This window comes from Mus pahari, chromosome X (assembly GCF_900095145.1).
Source record: "Mus pahari chromosome X, PAHARI_EIJ_v1.1, whole genome shotgun sequence".
NCBI classification, from domain to species: domain Eukaryota; kingdom Metazoa; phylum Chordata; class Mammalia; order Rodentia; family Muridae; genus Mus; species Mus pahari.
Genome location: NC_034613.1, coordinates 144,175,360 through 144,197,790, shown reverse-complemented (window position 1 = coordinate 144,197,790; position 22,431 = coordinate 144,175,360). Strand labels below are relative to the sequence as shown.

Here is a 22,431-nt window from a genome sequence, read left to right as displayed (position 1 = left end):
TCCTTTTGTGCTCCTTCTGAGCAACTTGGTTTTGAAAAGACATTCACATCTATTCTAATCTGTTGTATAACTTCCCCTGTATGTGCACTCCAGGAGAGCCAGCTTGCCAGCCTGCCAGTTGGAAGAGCTAGGGCAAGAAGGCGCATCTCGTCAGTCTACAGTGGCATCTAGGCACACACAGCTTTTCTACCTCTCTCCTTGCCTTTCTTGTTCTGATTTTAATGCTAGACGGATGGATTACTCTTGGCTAGTTAACATGCCTTAAAAATGTTTCTTGGCCTCCTGGTTAATCCTTTCCTTCCTTGAAATGACGTGTTTGTCTGATGATAGCAATGACTTTATTTTAAACACTTTCTCTGGTATGCAAGTTGTGCTACCAGAATAAGGATTATTAGTATGATTTTTTAAGACTGAGAAACTTATAAACCATGTTCATGTATTTCCTCTTTTGCCACTGGTCTGTTTCTAGAGGATAATTGAAGAGTCACTGAAGATGGAGATGGGAGAAGAATTAGAAAAGAGTGTTCAAGACCAGAAAGACAAATCAGCTCATGCTGGAAATCCTTTAGAAAAATACATGAAAATTATCCAGCAGAGACAGGAGGAATCAAGTGCAGATAAGGTGCCTATGCTATGAATAGCAGTCAGATGGCAGAGGAGAGGGGAGGCACTGGGAGGCTTATTCTGACACCTTGGGACATGTATTCTCTATTGAAGACAAAAAGATTAAAGGCCATAAAATGAATACTTAAAATAGAACCAGGATTCTGTAAAATATATATACTGTTGATAAAATTTCAGCCTTAGTTTAGGTAAAACATTGAAGAGACTCTAATTTTTTAATTTTGTACCTGATAGGATGTTTTATTTGATGTTTCATTGAGTTATAGATTGTGAAACATTTTTTCTGTCTGAATTATGAGTACTGAAAACACATGCTATGGATTATTTTGATATGCTTGCTAAGTTTCACTTTAAAAAGGCTCTTACATATGTTTCCAAAATAGTTAAGAGAAATTAAAGTGTACTATTTCTTGGCCTTTTTCTGAAGTTAACTTGTTTCAAAATTCTTCTTTCTCCATCCTGTGTCAGAGCTCCAAAAAATCGGGCAAAGAATGCTCACTAGTGGACATGATGATGCCTAGTGACAAGGATGAAAGGTATGGCTTCCTTCAAACATTATGTCCCTCAGGCAAATCAGTATTGCTTATGTTGCCAGATCAAATAAAAATGATCAGATAGTTGGGCTTGCCTTAAAGAAATCATTGGATCAGTAAAAATTACTACTTTTGAAAGTTAGATATGATAGTATATTCTGGTAATTCCAGCACTTGGCCTCCTGAGACAGGAAGATCAAGAATTTGAAGCTAGCTTGGGCTACATAGTAAGACTTTGAAAAGTTATGAATTTAAAAGGGATGGGGATATACTTCAGTTAGTAGAGTGTTTTACTAAAAGTTAGAAGTCCCTGGGTTCAATCCCAGATACTCATAAACAGGGCATGGTGTCACATGCCTGTAATTCCATTACTCAGGTAGAAGCAGGAGGATTAAAAATTCAAGGTAAGTTTTGTTTACATAGTTTGGGGCCAGCCTGAGACACAGGAGACTTTATTAAAAAATAAAACGACAAAATAAAAGGGCACTGGCTTCAAAACGTCGATTGTGATTTGACTTGTGAAATTGACCCTGATACTAATTGTAAGTGGGAGCAAAAACGGAGCAAGAAAGGAGTAGGACCGTTCTGAAGCTCTAGAGCAGCACCTCTCAGCCTTCCCAGTGCTGTGACCCTTTAATGTGGTGCCTCAGACTGTGGTCACTCCAACCAGGAAGTTATTGTCATTGCTACTTCAGAACTGTAATTTTGCTACTGTATGAATTGTAGATATATGTTTTCCGATGGTCTCAGTTGACCCCTGTGAAAGGGTTGTGACCTACAGGTTGAGAACTACTGATCTAGAAGTTGGCATGAATTTTTTAAATATCTAATTTTTCTCTTATAGTTCTCCAGGATTTTCTCATGAAGAACCAGATGACATGTGGTAATAACATTAGCTGTCTAGTTTCTTACAAGAAGTCATGTAATATGTGTTCTTGTTTTTCTATAATTAAAGTTGTCAAAAAAACTTTGTATATTCTGTTTTTTTTAACTGTTTTAATTTTGTACCATAATGTATGAGACAACAGTAACAGAGTCAACTGAACACTTCCTCCACTCCTTTTATTTTTGGAGACAAGATCTCTGTGAAGCCCTGGCTGGCCTTGAAGTCACAGCTTCACCTGCCTCTCCCTTTGAAGGCATGCACCACCACACTTGGCCTATGTAGTCCTCTCTTTAGCCATGGCATGTATTCATTGTGTTAAGATGACATTCCCCTCTCTGGTTTTGTCTTAAGTTACATCTATTTGAAAACTTATCTTGTCACTTGCCAGGCTTTCATTTGCTAAGTTTAAGCTGTGTGCCTCCTGCTCTACACTTGGGCTATAATCTGTAAAGCAGGAAGCCATCCTCCCAGCACAGTTTTCTCCCTGGACACGAACACAAATCTTTTCATTGTAATGTCTATAAATAAGATTTTACATCTGGTGTGGTTAAACTTGTAGGTTCTCCAGTATTCATATGTTTGAACCCTAGTGTGATGGTATTAACTGGTGGGCCTCTGGGGTGTGATGACATGAAAGCAGACCCTCCTACTTAGAATGAATGAGAGAGCAGTCATCCCTTTCAGAAGTACTAAGAACTTGACACTGTACAAGCCAAGGCCTGACCCTTACCAGACACTGAACTTGCCAGCACTTTGTTACTGAGATTCTCAGTCTCCAGAACTATAAAAATTAAACAAAACCCCCAAAGTTCTATTCTTTACTAGTTACCTTGTCTAAGATTATTTTTGTAGCAGGAGTAAGCCAGCATCTTTACTGTAGAATTCTTTAATCTTATTATAATGGATAATGGGTGGACTTGTTGATTTTTAAATATTTAGGTTTCCCTTATAACTTTGACTTCTTCGTCTTCTTTTTTTTCAACCCTCCAAGACAGGGTTTCTTGGTCTAGCAGTCCTGGCTGTCCTGAAACTCACTTTGTAGGTCAGATTGGCTTCAGACTTACAGAGATCTGCCTGCCTCTGCTGCTCAAGTGCTGGGTCTAAAAGCGTGTGCCACCACCTGGCTCATTTTCATCCTTTAAAGTGTGTTTTTTTTTTTTAAACCAGAGGTAATTGGAAAAACCTGTGTCTCCCAGAGGTCCCTATGTTTGATGGTAGAATTATTGTCAAGGTTACTTGTGGTTTTGTTAAAGCACTATAGTATTTATTCAGGAGGCTTATCCAGTGACACACAATGCAGCCTGAGCAGATGGTAGCAAGTGAGACAAACTTCATTACATTGGGGCTCCTACTCATTTCCCTGCAGTATGTGAGTGAAGGGGATGATCCAGAGGCAACACCTCATTTAGAGCTGGTGTGCCCATAATGCTAAAGGCACGGCCTCACTAAGAAAGGTCCGGTGGAGACCAAATGCATAATCATTCTGACAGTGTTATTTCAAGTTAGAGAATGAAATCCCAAGACAAATTTAGTGCTGCTGCTTAAAGAATTAATGGTTAGAATTAGATTTCATTATATCCCCAAATATACCTTCCCCCCTAGACTTTGGCTTATGAGTCAACAGTTTATAGACCCTTATTTAAGTTCCCCATTTTTTCCTTTGCCTATGTATGTGTCAATTCTGTAGGTAGATGGCTTTTTATTGGAGAAACTAGTTAGAAAAATTCTGTGCTTTTCACACTCTTAAGTGCTAGTAGCATTTTATACAAAGTACAGCCCAGTGGGTTACAATATTTTCTCAATTTGCTCTTGCTAAAAAACATTTTGTGTGTGTGTGTGTGTGTGTGTGTGTGTGCGCGCACGTGCAAAATGAAACCAGTAGCAGTCTTCCATGGACTTTATTTCTCTACCTATGTAAAATCTTGATGATGTATATTATTAAAAAAAATGACACCATACCGCGAACAGAGAAAGATAGGATTTATGTATGGTAAAAAGGCAAGCGAATGAAGCTATAATTTTATTTCATTATTCTTTAGTACATCCACAACTATTTCCACCTAAATAGATCTTTAAAATAAGCATACACAAGTATTGACTATTATCTACAAATATTTATTGTAACACTTGAATAGAACTACAGGAAGCCCTTGGCACTGATAGAAAATATTGATTCACTGTTAGGTTACAAAAATTTATACATAGCAAAATTTAATGCTCTTTACATAAAAAATATTAGACTACTTCAACAAAACTTTCAAAAATTCCTGGCAATAGCTACCAGAATTAGAAAAGTAAAATTAGGCTTTAGACACCGCCTCTTCTAGAACACTGGACTCTAACAGCACCTCCACTGCTGGAAAAAATATTGAATTCTGTCATGCAACAGGAAAACAAAACACTAAGCTATCTTGGAACAACTGTTCTACACAGAAGAGAGCGTCTCCCAATTAAAAGGAATCCAAATAGGCGTTTCTCGGCATTAACCAAAAGAAAAAAATCCAAATGAAATATTATAGTTGATGTTCAGTTTTAATAGCATCTTGATAAAGGTATGCTTCCTTTCATTTGAATACATTTCTGCACATGTATATGTTTTAAAATCCAGGAAACAGCCAAACCACAAGTTAACTCTTAACATGAATATACATAGTTAACCCTATAGTATGCAGCCCCTTTGAAAAGCACTGATGCACCCCACAGTTATATGGATCATTCCAGAAAGAACAACACAAAACTTACCATCACTAATACCCAGTACCTATTAGTCACTTAATGTTCTGGAACACAATGAGTTAGAAGGCAAGTTTCTTTTGAAAATGGCTTAAACTCAAGCAGTTTTCTTGCTGAATATCAAACATTATTATTCCAGGAAATTAAGATTTAGATAGGAAAACAGTGAAATAAATACCAACCCTAATTTAAATTACTTATGTATTAAAGTCTATAAAAGTAGGAGGTCAGAGGTCTGTGGTCAATTTGCAGTTAGGTTTTAGATAGTTGATATGAAACTGTAAACTCACTGTCCAGACCACTTAAAAATGGTTTAGAATGGTGGTCATTTTAACAAGGTAACACTTCTTAAGAAAGATATTCATGGATCAAGAAAAAAATTTAGGAATTTTGGGTTTCTGGTTACAATATAAATGATTAGAAATTGAAAGCAAATATTAAGGCAGAGCTGACATTTGTTTCCAAACAAGAATAGTGATCAACAAACCCTCCCATTTTGTTACGATGTGATCGACTATGAAGCTGATTTTGCAGAGCTCGAGTCAGAATCCAGTATCTGCACTAATAAATTTATCATAATTGCAGCTCATTTTAGCATTACTAAAAGATAGGTTTCTGAGTGGCTTGGGACCGTGTGTGAGACCGTGAGGGTGCTGATTTTGAAGTTTGGAAGAATCACATTATCTTTGATGAGCCAAAGGTTAATAAAGGTCAGCTATCAAAAATGAACTTCACACTGATTCTATTTTGATAACACTTGAGGACAGGTGGCATATGTAAATCTAGGGTCATATCCTTTGATACTGGCATGCCATAGGTCCCCAGTAAGGAACATGATGTGATTCTATCCCGTGTTAGAACTGCTCTAGCAGTTAACTGCACATGCCACAACTTTTCTAAAGGATGAATGGTCATTCTGTCAAAGTGTTGCCTTTTAAAATGGCTAACGTGAAACCTCCAATATTTGTTCTAAAGAAAATGATTTACCCACTGGAAGGTTTTCCTAGAGATCCACCCCAGCAGCTTGAGACAGACAGTGAAATGTTGGTACGTCTACATTAGTTTGGTGGGATACACATCTGTACTGCAGAGCAGCTGTCTGATGATGTGTCAGAGCTGTAAATTCATTGGCTGACACGCTCTGGCAAACACGTTTAAGTGTAAGAATTGAGTTGTTCTTTTGACCGAGACTGGATATCTTGCAGTTCCTGTTCTTCCTTTGCTTTGATATCCTGGTAAGCCTGCATTTTGCTTGCATCCTTTAAGTAAGCCCAGTTAGAAGACAGTATCATGAGGAAGTGGATCTGGAAAAGAAGGGTGAGCATGATGGCTAGTGAGCATGTGAGAAGGCAAAGCGAGCTGCTAGTCAGATTAGACGGATCAGCTGGAGAAGGGCGAGGGTTATTCGCTATTAATACTCTTCTGGCAGAGCTGGCAGACACGGAGCATGCTCTACTAGTTTGCTTCATAGTAGGCTGAAGAAACGTTAGTATGCACATATAGTGAACTTGGGAATAAAATGACCAAGTTATTGTTAGGAAGAAGTAAAAATGAAACATATGACAAGTCTTTTTTACCATTTTTAGAGTAATTTTAAAAGACAAATGCAAAAGTTCAGAAACATGTTGTTTTTTATGTTTAAAAATGTGGAGTGAAGACTTAATCTGTGGGTAAAAAAAATTCCCCAAAAGGCCTACAAAGTGTGAAAAATGTTTATTTTGAGTAAAAGGTTATAGAAGTATATATTTACCATGGAGAAATTAAATGAATGTCAAAACCAAAATTAAAAGCTAAGTATGCAGTCTATAGTTAACAATTTTTTAGCAATGAAAACTATTTTCTTCCTTTTATAACTGCCAGTATTTCATTTCCTCTTCTCATTTCACAGAAAAATCCTTATCATTCTTCACAGTTTCTGTGGCATACACATCCTTCCCATGTATTTTCCCATTGCCCGAAGCAAATCTACACAGCTCAGTTTCCTTAAAGGCCACATTCCCTTCTCATACCATACTTCCTTCTCAACATAGATGAGACCTTCAGCTCTGGGCCCAACTTCTCTTCCAATTAAAATCTTACATGTAATTTAAGAACCTAGTTATGAGGGAACAGTTGCTTTGCAGCAAGACAATTTAAAGTTACCAGTTTTGTGGGTTCTAAAGAAGTGATGGTGTTGTATCAAAAATATGTAATCATTTTTTTTTCAGAAAAATCAAATAGGTGATACCCTTCAAATTTTTATCTGGCCTAACTTGGCATCTATTTGGTAAAGAGCCAACCATGTGATATAAAAATCTTTAAACTTAATTTTAACTATACTTGCAAAATCTTTTCTAGAAAGGTATGACAAAATGAAAGCTAGGTTCTAACGTCCCTCCTTTGGTACTCATTCTCTTTCCCATCACTAAGGCTGGTTATCAGAAAAGACAGGTGTGTCAAGGTATTAATTTTCCATTGAGAGATGCTGACTGCTCAGAGTTTAAACTCAAGAACATTATTTTTCAAAGGATGCTTACCGGTGTCAGTAAATAACAATCCTTTTCAAACTGGGAATAGCCAGACCCATTGTTTTATAATCCATGTACAGTAAATCCTATTTAGTCTACCATGCAAAGTGAGTTAACTGAAGCTATTTACAAACTACTGTAGCAAAACTGCAGAAACCTAGGCTCCGCTTTAGTCTGGAATGTCAGTGGTGTTCACACTACAGAGCTGAGCTCTCCTAAATAAAGCTCCTTATTGACCTTATGCAATTTAGAACTTAGTGCAGCAGTCTTCCCGACTCTTAAACTTCAAAACCGCATAGTTATATGTAGTAGCCATCATGTAGATCAGCTGGTGGAAGAGAACAAAACAGAGCAGTAAGATACAGGCAGTGAGGGCTGATGGTGTGACACCTCTAAAGCTGGGCAGGGATAAGTGCCAGCTCAGTCTGAAGGGTTTCTTCCCACCTTCTCATCAAAGCAGAAGATTTCTCTTGTCTAGCACATGCCTCTTTTCTGATCACACGTACATAATGGAAACCCTTGGCTCTGCCCTCAGTAAGCTTATTAAAAAGCCTTGGATGTATTTCAAGAATAAGGTAGTGAGCTGGGTCAGCAGTATGAGAGATGAAGCTCAGTGCCCTATTTCTTCTCACCTTTCCCAAACTGCCTGCTCAGCAGCAATTAGTCTTCCTGCCTGTTGCTCAGCCAAGAGAACAGGTCACCACCATGGTGAGTTCATGGGAAGGAATGACTTAATGCTTAGGAAAACTGAGAACGGGTCATCCTCAAGCAGCTGAAATCTCTTTGGTCTCCCAACCTCAAACTAGTTTTCTACAAATCATAAACCAAGCAAAACAAACATACATGCAAGCCTGTTTGCTTATATTGATTCTCATTATGTGCAGATTCCAAGTTTGGCTACTTGGTAAAATACGTAATCACAAAACCAGTATTTTCTCACCCATGACTAGGCATGTGCAAAGCACTTAAGGATTTGAGTGCCCTTATGTGCACAGTCCCAGCTGAGGTCTACTGAAGTGATACTTTGCTGCATTTGTTTTGCACCCATGGTAAACAAGCATCCAGCGCCACATTTGCTAAAATGGTTCCCAAGAAAGGTGTGTAAGTGCCTTCTAGAGATAATGTGCATGACAGAACCTTTAGGTAGGCATGGGTGATGGTGATGTTGCCCATGAACTCACTAGTAATGTATCAACAGTTTTAACTAAGGTGTCTTACACCGAAATCTACATGGGAGGACATGACCAAGAAGCTACTCTATTTCCTCCAGCAGTCTGTGTTCAATATATACAACTTAGCATTTGGATTGCCTTTATAGAAGATTATTTCTGCACATAAGGAGATCAACTATATATTATCTTTCTATTTGGAAGTCAAGATTTCTTTGCAGAGAAATGGGCAGTGCCTCACATGAGTCTCTGTCCCTGAACGAAGTCATGGAACTAATTGCTAAATGCAATAAGGCAACATGCTATGCCTAGTCAGCAGGTGTTGGTACCCTCTCTTCTTTCCAGTGTCCAAATTGCATCGGTCGGTGCCAAGACAGCCACTAGTACTTCCTGCAAACTAGACATTCGGTAAGTTTACAGAGGGAACAGTTAACCACAGCAGAATACACAGATCCTTTGCTTCATCTGCTGGTAAAAGCTGAAAGGGAAACTTGTGGTTTGGAGGTAGGGAGGAATGCTACACTAGGGTGGTTCTGGGATACTCACCAGGGCAATGACGGTGGCGCCAGCTCCAGCACAAGCCACAATGAACAGGTGATAGGACATGTAGAACTAGGAAAGAATAGGGCTCCATGAGCATTTTGTGGGGCAGGAAGGGACTTACATGTGTTCTGAAATGATGCTTCACTGTCCTTCACAGTTACTGGCTGCCAGCCTGGGCACAGACCCACATGCCCTTTGAGCCTTGGATGCATGTTACAATCACTGTGGGAACTTCAAGCCTTTCTGATGCTCAATCTGCACCCCAGAGCAATCACATCATATTACCTTGGCCTCAACCATGGATATAGTGTAGTCCCTTGATGACTGCAATGTGCAGCCAAGGTTAGGAGGCTCTGCTTTGAGCCAACAGTCCATGTTGTAGCTATACAAACTGACATGCCGGATAGGGTAGAGGCAGATTGTTTCTATAAGTTGGTGCTTTCTAAAAACACATTAACGTTGTCTTAAATGTACATACTCCCACCAGTGCATTGAAGACTTTTGTTTCATAAACAGTTAAAAGCCCACAGCTGACAAATACTTTAGTGTTAAAAAAAGTTTGATTTCAAAGTGTTAGGGCATATTGCCAAATAAGGACTAAAAAGAAAAAAAAAAAGCACTTATCACAAGTTGTTCTGGAAATATGAATAATTAGCTCTGGCCTCTTACTAAAAAAAAAATCTGACATGCACATATATAGAATACCTTTTTATTCTATTATTGTTTTTAATTGTATTTGTGCATATGGATATGGGCATATAAAATATATGTGTACCACATATGTGCCTGGTGTCCTTGGAAGTCCGAAGACCATTTTGGGTCCCCTGGGACTGGAGTTAACAAGTGGTCATGAGTTGCTATATGGGTGGTGTGAATGGAACCTGGGTCTTCCTGAACAGCACCAAGTGTTCTTAACTGCTAAGCCATCTCTCTTCTTTCCAGCCCCAGACCTTTGTTTGTTTTTCGAGGCAGGGTTTCTCTGTGTAGCCATAGCTGTCCTAGAACTCACTATGTAGAACATGCTACCCTTGATCTAACAGACATCCACCTGCCTCTGTCCCTGGAGTGCTGGGATTAAAGGCAAGTGCTACCATGCCCGGCCAGCCCCAGACTTTAAAAAACAAAAAAACAACAACAAACAAACAAAAACGTGGAATTAACCTTAATTTGCCTGTGAGACGTGTTCTTTGTGAAAACATTGCCAAAAATCATGTCTCAGATTTTTAGGTTTGGGATCACAAACTATTGCAGAGAGGAAGAGCCCATGTCTTAAGGATGCTTCCTAAATGGGTTAGACCATCCGAAATGGATATCATTATTGTAGGTGGGAAATGAAGAGTGATGGTTACACAGCATTCCACTGTTCCACAGTTTACATGGAAACCCTTCCTTTCAGAGCACGTTGGCCATCATCTAGAGCTCTGTTTCTCAGCTTAGGTTGTAAGTCACCAAGTGTGTGAGTCCTCAGCTCTGCGACATGGTTACCTCATTCGTGTTGCAGATGTTCTCCAGGGCTGAGCCACAGATTTTGCCTGGGAAAGCATTCCAAGGAATGATACCTGCAAAGTTAACCCCAACAGAATATGAGTGAAAGCTGTAGTGCCCCGTGGCTTGGCTTCAGTTTAGGTTGTATTTTGTGGTGCTGGTGGTCCCTCCCACCACCAATACTAGGGCCTTTGCATATGCTAAATACACATTGTTACAATCTCAGCCCACCTCATATTCTTAGCAGACCTTTCCATTCTAGATTCCAATTACAGTGGTTAGCTATGTTCCTTTTCAATAGAGGTACCCAACGTCTGTAGTTCAGGTAAGGCAGGGCAAAGAATAAGTGAGAGCAAAGTCATTCTAGTTCATGTGAGATTTCAACAGTTGGGCACCTATAGACAGTATGTTGTTCAGTGGAGTTTGGAATTTGTACATGTCAGATTTAATTAATTAATTAATTAATTTTTTTAGAAAAGGTTTCACTATATAGCCCTAGCTGGCCAGGAACTAGCTATGTAGACCAGTCTGGTCTTGAAGAGATCTGATGCCTTTGTACCTCCTGAATGCTGGGATTCAACATGTGCATTGCAGTGCCTGGCCCACATTTTCAAGGGTAGTTGTTATTGTTGTTGTTGTTGTTGTTGTTGTTTTCCTGCAGTGAGTTTATTATCTTGCAGGGGAAGCTCCTCATGAAGCATGCTAGTGGTGTTTAGGCCATAGGACTCTAGGACCTGTGTCTGTGTCCTAGCCAGAGAAGCACAGCTTGCACTCTTTTCCTAGCTGGAAATCTTAAGTTCTCTCTACAGTGACAGTTGTATACTGGGCTGCTGGTCTTTCCCCTCTTTAATGCATGGGGATGTGATTAAATAGTAAGGACAGCTCAATTTACACTTCTCCCAGGAAAGAAAGAAGGAATGAAGAGAGGCAGGGAGGGAAGAAGGGAAGAAAAGAATTTTAAGTCTGCATTTTCTCCTATCTCTAACATCAACTCAAACAAGTAATCTCAAAAAATAACCAGCTGGGCAGAGACAGGATTTTTTTAAAAAAAGTATTACCATGGTAACAAGAGTTATTTGTAAGTAACCCAGAGATTATTTGCACATATTCTTTTATGGAAACTTTTTTTTTTTTTTTGAGGCCGGGTCTGACTGTAGCCCAGGCAGGCAGGGAAGCGACAGTGTCACAGCCTCAATGTCTTGACTACTTTGTAGACATGTGCTACCACACCCAGCTTTCCAAGTACTTTAAAAACTAACCCAGGGTCCTTTCAATCTGTTTTAAGGCCAAGCCTTTGTGAAAAGAGATCTACTGTGGGCAGTTTTAGGCTGGTTTTATACCATGCTATAAGATAACACACTCAGAATAAGCCACATAAGAAAAATCTATGTAGGACTGAAAGAGATGTCTTTGCTCAGGAGAACTCTGGAAGGACACATTCCATCTTCACTTCTAGAGGAAAGCTTTCTTCTCTGTTTTCTGGCAAGAACACATTTTCTACTATGCTAGTTGGAGCAGTAATTGCACTCCCTCTTTAAGATATGACTTTCCCCCACCCAGGGGTCCATCCCATAGCCAGCCACCAAACACAGACACTATTGCATACACCAGCAAGATTCTGCTGAAGGGACCCTGATATAGCTGTCTCTTGTGAGGCTATGCCAGTGCCTGGCAAACACAGAAGTGGATGCTCACAGTCAGCTATTGGATGGAACACAGGGCCCACAATGGAGGAGCTAGAGAAAGTACCCAAGGAGCTGAAGGAGTCTGCAATCCTATAGGTGGAACAACAATATGAACTAACCAGCACCCCCAGAGCTCATGTCTCTAGCTGCATATGTAGCCGAAGATGGCCTAGTCAGCCATCATTGGGAAGAGAGGCCCCTTGGTCTTACAAACTTTATATGACCCAGCACAGGGGAACACCAGGGCCAAGAAGGGGGAGTGGGTGGGTAGGGGAGCAGGGGGGATATAGGGGATTTGGGGGATAGCATTTAAAATGTAAATGAAGTAAATACCTAATAAAAATTGGAAAAAAACAAAAAAAGAATTATTTTTTAAAAAAAGATATGACTTCCCCTTAGCAAGGAAGTCAATTCCCATCCAAATTAATTGTCTGGAGGCCCTAGTGGCTCCTTCTATGGCTGGTCACAGGAACCATGTTTTGAGGATGCCATTTGTGAGAGTAAAATGTCTGAGCCAGCTTCTGACGGTGGGGACTGTTCTCCCCAGAGTCTATCGTGATGGCTTTTGAAATCCATCTGCAGTTTATGTTGAGTTTTTCTGTACGGATACGTTGAAGCAATTGGTCATTTTTGAAAAGACCCCCTTTCAAAGGGGCAGGCATGCAAATGTATTAAGTGAAAAGTCCCCGAGGAACTGAGAAGAGCTGGCCACGGAGCACATGCCAGGATCACAGCACTAAAGAGGCTAAAGCAGGGCCAACCTGGACTACATGGGGAGATAAAAATACAAATGAAGGAGAGAAAGCGGGTATAAAGGAAAAACTGAAAAAATAAATATATAAATTCCTATGATGGCTATCTAGAAGTCTTTTTTTTAAATTGAACTGCATTATAAAGTAGTTTTGCATTATAAAAGACTTATTTTTTAACTATATGCCTAACTTGAAAAACACTTTAATAAATCTCAAACAACATCAAGTACAAGATGATGCAGAGATGCTTACCTCCAGAAAATAGAGAAGAGCATGAAAAAGGTAGGAAGTGTGTTGTGATGACTAGAGAGAGATCTCTGTGTTAATTACAACCCAGACCCAGGCAGAAGACGATAACAAAGTAATGGGGACAGGATTGAAAGGAGGTACCGTATTGCCGGACATCCACACAGATCTGCTCCACACCCGAGGTCCCGTTGCTTTGTGGGGATTTGATGACTTCACAGGTTGACCAGATGTTGTAGAACATAAACACTGGCACTGCGGAAAAGCCGAACACACCCAGCCAGGCCACTCCCAGCACATAGGTGAGGAACACGAACTAGGCAGACAATGAGGGGAGGGAAAAAGAAGCTCACTGAAATAGGAAGCTTGAACTCAGAGGGACGGCTGTCCTTCTCTGCCCTGCATGGGCCTGTGGGATGCAGGATGCATGCCAGGGATCTGGCCTGCACATGAGGAAGAAACACCTGCTCAGAGGCTTTCTCGGGCACTGATTTATTTAGTGTGTGCTTGTGGATGTAGTGTGTCTTCATATGTACAGATGGACATGTGTATGTGTGTGTGAATTGTGGAGGCCAGAAGATAACCTGACTGATTCTGAGGAGCTTCCTACTTTGTTGTTGTTGCTGCTGCTGCAGTTTATCTCTGTGTCCTGAAAGAGGCCAAGTAGGCTAGACTAGCTGGCCTCTGAACCCTAAGGCTCCACTTGTCTCTGCCTCCCCAGTAGCGGAATTCTAAGCTGGGCCATCATGCCTGTCTGTCTTTTCCACATTGAGTTCTGAGGACAAAACTCAAGACCTCCTAGTTGAGCCATTTCTCCTGCCCTTGGTGTTCCTCTTTTAGCCCAAGAGGTGACCTTAATCCCCCAACTATTTAGTCACAGGACCTGAATGATGATTAGTTTTTGTTATTGTTATTTATTTTGTTTTGTGTTTTGTACTGGGGATCAAATCTAGGGTCTTCTGCATGCTAGGCAAATGTTCCGTCACTGAGCTAAACACCTGGTCCCCCTTTTAGGTTTTTATTTGGAAAAATGGTTTCACTAAGTTGCTTAAACTTTGGATTTTCCTACCTCAACCTTGCATAAAGCTGGGGTCACAGGCCCCCACACTTAGCCTATGAGATATTCTTTCTACAGATCAGTTCTGAAAACTCCCAGTTAAAACTCCTACTAAACATAGGATAGGTCCAGGATGTCTCTCCAGGTCATTGAATCAAAACATCATGTTGATTTCTCAGTACTTTCCTTTGTTTTACCTTCCATGTGGGGATGGAAGAATGGCAGCTGCCACAGGAAGCCTTCTCTCAAAAGGAACTCTGCCAGTTTCCTCATCCTGGGAACTTACCGGAAGCATTCAATGCTTGAACCTTGACCAAAACTTTCAGTCACGAGCCCAAGGACTCTGTCAAGATTTTCATTTTCTTCTTACATGTCATCGTCACATAAATGTTATGCTGTAGGAAATGTCTGTCTGGAGGAAGGCTGACCTGGACATTAGGTTTGTATTGCTGCCCTTTACTGGTCACCTTGGGGAACTGCAGAACCAGGTTCTTTCTTTTCAAGGACCTTCACAATCCCTGAAGCACTTGCATTGCTGAAATTATTCAAAGGAACACACTTCAGGAGTCCCCACCTCTTCTCCCTCCCCAAAGCTTCCAAGATTGCTGTTCCAGAATAGGTTTGCTCATTCTTTCCTTATCCATGGGAAACGGATGCCCTTAATGGGCGTTCTAATAACACCGCAGGGACTTGAGGAGGCGCTAGTGATTCTTGGCCTTGGTGAGCTTTTACTTCTTATGAAGGGTCAGGGTCCCAGAGGTCAGGCCAGAAAGCACCCCCTGGTCCTTCCAACACTATGAATCTGATGTTCAGAGCCTTCCTCAGTAGGCTGTCCCCGCACCCCAGGCAAGTAGGTACTTAGTTCCCACAAAGGCCTGAGAAAAAGCAAGGTCTCCCTGAACCAAGTACAGGCCTCATCTTTTCCCCCACACTGGCATGCTGCTGCGATACTATTAACCCTGGGCTTTTTTTTGTTTTTATCTTGTCAATCAAACCTTTAGAAACTGAATTGGGGGCCAGTAATATGGCACTTGCTACCAAGCCTGATGATGACCTGTTCGATCCCTAGAATGCACGAAGTAGATGATTCCTACAACTTGTTCTTTGACATTCATCCATCCATCACGACGTGTATGCTACGCGATGTGCTATTATGGTCCTCACCCCACTAAATAAATATAAAAAAAATTTTAAAGTCAAAGTGGGGGCTGGAGACATGGTTCAGTTGGTAAAATGCTACAAGTAGGAGGGCCTGGGAGTTCAGTTCCCAGATGCCATGTGAAAAGCAGAGTGTGCCGGTACATACTGTAATCCAACTGCTTAGGAGGCAGAGACAGGTACATCCCTGAAGCGCACGATCTACCCAGTGTGTTCTACTCAGCAAGTCCCAGGTCCCAGACCTGCCAGGAGAGACTGGTGCTGTGAAGCAACAGGCATATGGTCCCTAGCAGGAATGGTGGCCACAGTGGGTTTTTTTTTTTTTTTTTAGTAAGATTGTTTATGACATTGTCCTTCTTATGCTGAGGGAAGTGAGGCCTGGCTAGTCCCTGTGGGAGGACAGTGGGACAAGAGACAGCAGGAGCCTGAGGCACAGCCATTCAACTGTGGCACCACTTGGACAGATCTAGAAGAGTGGAGGTCAGGGCAAGGTTATAGGTCCCTGGGCATCTTCAGGCACCATGTGCCGTAGCCTTCAGTATGTGGGTGCCTGGAATGGCAAGGAGGCTACAGATGGGAGGAACGGCATGGACACTAGACCTGATACATGGAATGAGCTGGATCCTTTGCAGGAATTTGTCTCTAGGTGGTTTCTGAGCCCACCTAGCCGACAAAGATGTACCTCGGGATTCCTCTACAAACTTCGGTGGACACTTGCTCACAGTTACCAGAGCAGGCAATGCCCAGACATCTCAGCCCAGAGCATCCTCAGGAACTCCAGCCTCAAGTGTGCATATGACACACTGGTTAACTGTGCATGGTTCTCTGAGACTTATCAAGGCCCTGTGGTTCAAAATGAATGCACCCGAATTCTCCATCTCCTAATAGGACACAGCTCCTCAGCACAGTACTGGAACCGACTTGTCATTCACTGCTTCCTCTCACTGTCCCACCCATGGTCACCACCACAGCCCCTCCTCGACTCAACTGTCTGGGCCTGGATCACATCTCCACTCTGCCTCACTTGGGTCTTAAGATGGCCTCTTGCAACCCCACTTCCCCAAATTCATCCTCCATACCGCTAGGTGATTGGTCAAAGCTTATGATCACTGAGTTGCTCTGGTCACTGCCCCTTTTGTCTTAGCCTACCAATGGCATTCCTAGCCTTGATTGGGTCCCTACCCCTTCTCTAAGCAGTGTTCTTTCCTGCCACCTCCATTCTTCCTGTTTAGCCTATCCATACGACTGGACTTTTCTGGGCCTCCCCTGCTCACACTAGTTCCTGGTTTCCTGTGAGGCGAGCGCCTCTGTTTCAGTCTGGCATAAAGCCATTCTGAATTCTGCACACTTCAGTGCCCCCTGTCCCTTGGCCTGCTGAGCCTGCTGGCACTTGTGCCCATCATCATCAGAATTCCCCTGCCTTTAACTTTTCCCTTTTGTCTGTGCAGCCAAGGACACAGAAACCCAGGGCCAGGCAGAGCAGCCAAAGTCCCCATGATTTTCCCAGGCCATTCCCAGGATTGTAATACTTCTGCTCAAGTCAGAATCATATTTATCTTGATCATTTTTTAAGATTTCAATGACTGTGTAAGTATTGTGTATATACAGCTGCATGAGTGCCAAGTCACCACAGACACAAAGACTTAGCCAATCAGCATACCTCTTTCATGGAAACTGTTGTGAACAGTGGTCTCTCCTGGTGCTGGATGCCACACCCATGTCCCCCCTTTCTGGTATTATCTTTCCCCTCTTTTACAGTGGGGGTGTGGTCACTGCTATACACTAGGAAGCCACAGCCCTGGCCATGCCTCACATTTCTTCCTCAGCAATTTTTACTTTTTCTCAGACTTCCAATTATTTTTTTCTACACCTGACTGTTCTTTCAATGAATAGCAATCTGTCCAGCTGTCTGTACAACATCTTGATAGGGATATATCATGTACAAAGTCTGTACAAGGGCTGTGATGTTGCCTAGTATGCAGAAAGCCCTGGTTTTGATTGCCAGTGCTATGTACACATGTACAACATGTCATGCTTTTCCTTTGTGATTGAGCAGTTTTTAACTCTGTGTTTTTAAGATTTATCTTCCTCTAGGACGGAGTCCAACAAAAGGGAGACATTTGGTTTAATACTATCAATCACCAATTTCATCAACAACACAATGATTTTCAACTTCTTAGGGCCATGTTGGTAAAAACAGTGTTTGTGTCAAAGGACTCTCCACGAATAGCTCCTAGATTCACTGAGTAGGAAGAAACACAGCCACGCATGGCTCAGCTGCACACCTGAGGTTAGTACTCACCATTCCACTGATGCATCGGCCACAGGCAGTTGTTTTAAACTCACCGTGCAGCTCTTTCACTGCACTTGTGGTGTAGAAGCCTTCTGCCAGAAGAATGATGCCATACAGGAAGAAAAAGGAGGCGATACCATAGATGACATACTGCATCAGTTGGATCCTGTGGAAAAAAAGACAGCTCTGCGAAGGTGAGAGGCACTATGGAGTGGGGGCATGATATAACCTTACTGTGCCATCTCTCGTGGTCTCAGCAGGTTCATAAGACAGTTGAAGGGGATATCTCTGTTCATTTGAACAGCCCATAATAGGCTGAGATACACAACCTTCTCAAGCAACAGGCGAGAGTTTCTTTTAATCATGGGCAAGGCCCACTTGTGGTGTACTGCTACTTATCCAAGTCTTGTGCAATTGAGATTTGTAATCTCCACTTTGCATGTAGCATGACCACCGAGGAATTAAGCTACTTATTCAAAGCTACATAGTGCCAGAATCGGCATTTGAACTCTTGTTCAAAAGGCACCATGCTGGTTAATGCTATTCTGAGAAAACACCTAAGTCAGCCCCCAGGGTATCTTCAAGGAGGAGTTTGTGCAGATCCTTGTTCACAAGTGATGGGACACCAACTTACATGTAATTTATAGAAAGCTTGTTTTCAACTAAGTTTGTGCTTTGAAGGCAGATCCTCAGACTTTGGCTGCCCAGAGAAATCATCTAGGTTGTTTTAGAAAATGTTAATACCCTGTGTTCCATCCAATAGCTGACTGTGAGCATCCACTTCTGTGTTTGCCAGGCACTGGCATAGCCTCACAAGAGGCCGCAATATCAGGGTCCCTTCAGCAGAATCTTGCTGGCATGAGCATTAGTATCTAGGTTTGGTGGCTGATGATAGGATGGACTCCCGAATGGGGTAGTCTCTGGATAGTCCATCCTTTCATCTTAGCTCTACATTTTGTCTCTGTACCTATATCCTTTCATGAGTATTTTGTTCCTTATTCTAAGGAGGAATGAAGTATCCACACGATGGTCATCCTTCTTGGTTTTCTTCTGTTTTGCATAATGTATCTTGGGTATTCTGAGTTTCTGGGCTAATATCCACTTATCAGTGAGTGCATATCTAGTGACTTCTTTTGTGATTGGGTTATCTCACTAAGGATGATATCCTCCAGATACATCCATTTGCCCAAGAATTTCATAAATTCATTGTTTTTAATAGCTGAGTAGTACTCCATTGTGTAAATGTACCACAGTTTCTGTATCCATTCCTCTATTGAGGGACATCTGGGTTCTTTCCAGGTTCTGGCTATTATAAATAGGGCAGTTATGAACATAGTGGAGCATGTGTCCTTATTACCAGTTGGAAGATCTTCTGGATGGAACACAGGGTCCCCAATGGAGGAGCTAGAGAAAGTACCCAAGGAACTGAAGGGGGCTGCAACCCTGTAGGTGGAACAACCATATGAACTAACCAGTACCCCCCCCCCCGAGCTTGTGTCTCTAGCTGCATATGTAGCAGAAGATGGCCTAATTGGCCATCACTGGGAAGAGAGGCCCCTTGGTCTTGCAAACTTTATATGACCCAGCACAAGGGAAGCCCTGGGCCAAGTAGTGGGAGTGGGTGGGTAGGGGAGCAGGGGTGGGGGGGTATAGGGAACTTTCGGGATAGCATTTGAAATGTAAATAAAGAAAATAATAATAATAAAAAAAGAAAAAAATATTTAAGTTAAAAAAAAGAAAATGTTAATACTTAAATAACACTTCCAAGAGATTTAGTTAACTGGCCTGCAGTAAGACTTGGACATATTTAAAGTTTCTCAGAAGTTTGAGAGTCATGGATTAAGATTACTAGCTAAGTTAATACACCTTCCATGGTATTTCTTCCCTGCACATTTCTGTCTTCATTCTTCCTCCCTCCCTCCCTCCCTCCCTCTTTCTTTCTTTCTCTTTCTTTCTTTCTTTCTTTCTTTCTTTCTTTCTTTCTTTCTTTCTTTCTTTCTTCCTTCCTTCCTTCTTTCCTTCCTTTCTTTATTTTTCTTTCTTCCTTCTGTTTTTCCTTTTTCTTTCTTTCTTTCTTTCTTTCTTTCTTTCTTTCTTTCTGTCTGTCTGTCTGTCTGTCTGTCTGTCTTTTTTTTTCATTTAAGAAAAGATAGTATCATGTAACCTGGATTGGCTTTTAGCTTACAAGGCCTATTAACTGGTTAGAACTTAATGACTGTGGACAAGGTCCAAAGCCTAATTACAAGTCAGCTTGGGCTATCTTTAATCCCCTAAATAGCCATTTCTTGTCCACCTCTGTGTCAGACCTAACATCCTGGGACTAACAGATAAAAAAAAACTTTAGAATATATTAATTTAGTAGAGCACTAGCACCCATCAACCAAAATCAATGAGTGTCATGAGACAGCATCTGAGGCCATCAACAGAGGTTTCTTGCTTTGTCATAACCTGCCTCTATGATCTTTCCATCAATGCATTTGAAGAATGTCTTGCTTTGTGGCTTTCTTTATTGTTACTGTAAAAACATTAAACTGCCTCCATGTTGGAACATGGGATTTCAGGTGACTTAAATCTGTGTTCCTGGGTCATGGTCACTCTCATCTGACTCCAACACATATTTTTGTATCAACACTGAGGTTGACTTTAAACTTCTGGTCCTCTTGCCTCTAGCTGCTTGAGTTTTGGAACTACATGTATGAGCCAACACATTCAGTTTGTGTAGTGCTGCAAGTCCAACCCAGAGCTTCATAGATATTAGGCAAGCACACTGCTGATCAGGGTGCCCCAGCCTTCTACACATACATTTCTTCTGCACATCCATACTAGCTGATTCCCCCCATTGTAGCCTTCTTATCCTTGCTCATTTCTTTAGATGCCATTGGTGAACAGATTTTAAAGAGTGATTTTCCCCCCCTCAGGCATGCTCACTGACACCTGTAATTCTAAGCACTTGGGAGGCAGAAGCAGGAGAATCACTTAAAGTTCAAAGGCAGCCAGGGCTAGAGCAAGACCCTCAACAACCCAGCAAAAAGCTAATTCATCATAATTCCACATTCATTTATACCATTTCTACTCCAATGGTGATGTTTCTTCATGATTACAACCCACCAGCATTTAAACTTCACAATGAAACAAACCTCAAATGCCCAAGGAATCTAGCAAGGGGAAGCTACTTAAAAGCAAGTACCAATGGCAATGGGGCTTGAAGTTAGAGGAGATCAAGCTTGAGAACTGTTGGGATGCTGCTGAAAATCCTTGCAAAATAGGAAGATAGAGAGCTGGGACTATGTTTCCAGGGCTTCCTCTTTGCTGTATCAGGATGCTCTGGGCTTATTAGTTCTCCTGCCAGAAGAATTAATGTGGGAATCCCATTCCTGTTGACTTTAACTTGAGTGAGTTCTCCATAAAGGATCCATACCCGGGTGCAATCTAGAGAATCCATGTTACTTAGGAACAATGAGAACTGCCTAGTGAGATGCTCTGCAGCACTGTCACCACAGATGTCGACCACATCTACCACCACTGTGGGGAGTATGCACACCTTGTCATGCTCAAATGAGATTTCACCCTGGGCCTCAAGGAACCCCACCGCCCTCTTGGAGTTTTCTTTTTTGTTGTATCATAGACACCCCCAATTCCTTTTTCCTTTCTTTTTCATGAAATAAAGTCTCATATCCCAGACTGGCCTCAAACTTATTATGACTTCGAACTTTTAATATTTCTTTTAAAAATTATTCTTTGAGAACTCCCTGTTTGTATATAGTTAAATATGACCATGCCTATGAACATTTGATCCTTCTGCTTTTACCTCTCGAGTGCCGAGAATACAGGCATGTCTAATTTATGCAGTACTGGGGATAGATCTCAGGATTTTGTACACAGGAGGCAAGCACTCTACCAATTCTGATACCTCCCCATCCCTTATAGACTTTTTCTATCTGATTATAGCTTTAATCAAAGAATTTAACTTTCTGCCAGAAAAGAACAAGACAGTCTGTCAAACAAACAAACAAACAAAACATTGTGAGGTAGCTGCATTTTCAATATCTTTGTAAAAGGAAGCAGATACTCACACTTCACTCAGCAAGGCATGGTCACTGGTGTTGGTGGAGAAGTGTTGCTCAAGAATTGCCACGGTGCCTGCAAGAGCCACATGCCCACAGCCACAGAACAAGGCCACTCCAGAGAAACATAGGATGGTGGCCACCAGGGAGGCATAGGGAACTCCTCCCAGACACTTGATGCAGCATTCGAAGCAACCTAGATCAAAGGAGGAAAAGGCAGCCATGATGGGCAGGAATGCCTCAGGTCTTCATGAGCACTAACATTAGCGCATCTATTTCTACTGCACCACCCTTCTCAGCTCTATGACTAAAGTGTCCAAAACCACAGGGATAGTTTCTAGGGTCTCAGATTCCATGAGTGAGGACCCTGGCACTTCAAAGGGGAGTATAGCTGACTTTCCTTAGATTCTCCAAAGGTAGTGAGTGACAGCCATCAACTGTCACTTATGAGATGTGACTAAATTTGAGAGCTTCCTGACTGACTGTGAGGCAAAGGGGAAGCTGCCCAAGTGACAATGACTGATAAAGGAAAAGGAGAGGACCGTAGAGCCATTGTAGCTCCTTAAAGAAAAGCTACAGTCAGGTTTCCTCCAAAGCCACCTTTATGAGGTTTCAAATAAAAATTCCCCCTCCCTAACATGGGCAGCAGAAGCAGTTCATTCATAGTCCTCCTCCTCCTCCTCCTCCTCCTCCTCC

At 41.7% G+C, this 22,431-nt stretch overlaps 2 protein-coding genes across 10 annotated transcripts in view; one reads left to right on the top strand and one right to left on the bottom strand.

Annotated features, from left to right (window-relative positions):
* The window catches only part of Ofd1 (OFD1 centriole and centriolar satellite protein), a 46,138-nt gene extending 44,014 nt beyond the window's left edge, over positions 1–2,124 (top strand). The window contains exons 21-23 of the mRNA XM_021187793.1: positions 470–622; positions 1,093–1,160; positions 2,002–2,124. Coding sequence (XP_021043452.1) covers positions 470–622; positions 1,093–1,160; positions 2,002–2,044 — 264 coding nt within the window. The 3' untranslated portion in view covers positions 2,045–2,124. The remainder of the gene's footprint in view (positions 1–469; positions 623–1,092; positions 1,161–2,001) is intronic.
* A 1,882-nt stretch (positions 2,125–4,006) lies between these two features.
* Positions 4,007–22,431, bottom strand: part of Gpm6b (glycoprotein M6B) — a 159,018-nt gene continuing 140,593 nt past the window's right edge. For 3 of the 9 annotated variants that reach the window (XM_021187327.2, XM_021187323.2, XM_021187326.2), the window contains 7 exons: positions 21,745–21,931; positions 17,681–17,837; positions 13,308–13,479; positions 10,481–10,554; positions 8,999–9,064; positions 7,521–7,611; positions 4,007–6,080 (listed from right to left, as the gene is read on the bottom strand). In XM_021187327.2, coding sequence (XP_021042986.1) covers positions 7,531–7,611; positions 8,999–9,064; positions 10,481–10,554; positions 13,308–13,479; positions 17,681–17,837; positions 21,745–21,931 — 737 coding nt within the window. In that variant the 3' untranslated portion in view covers positions 4,007–6,080; positions 7,521–7,530. Of the gene's footprint in view, positions 7,612–8,998; positions 9,065–10,480; positions 10,555–13,307; positions 13,480–17,680; positions 17,838–21,744; positions 21,932–22,431 lie in introns of all 9 variants that reach the window. The other 6 variants (XM_021187325.2, XM_021187322.2, XM_021187324.2 and 3 more) reach the window with 2 other exon arrangements.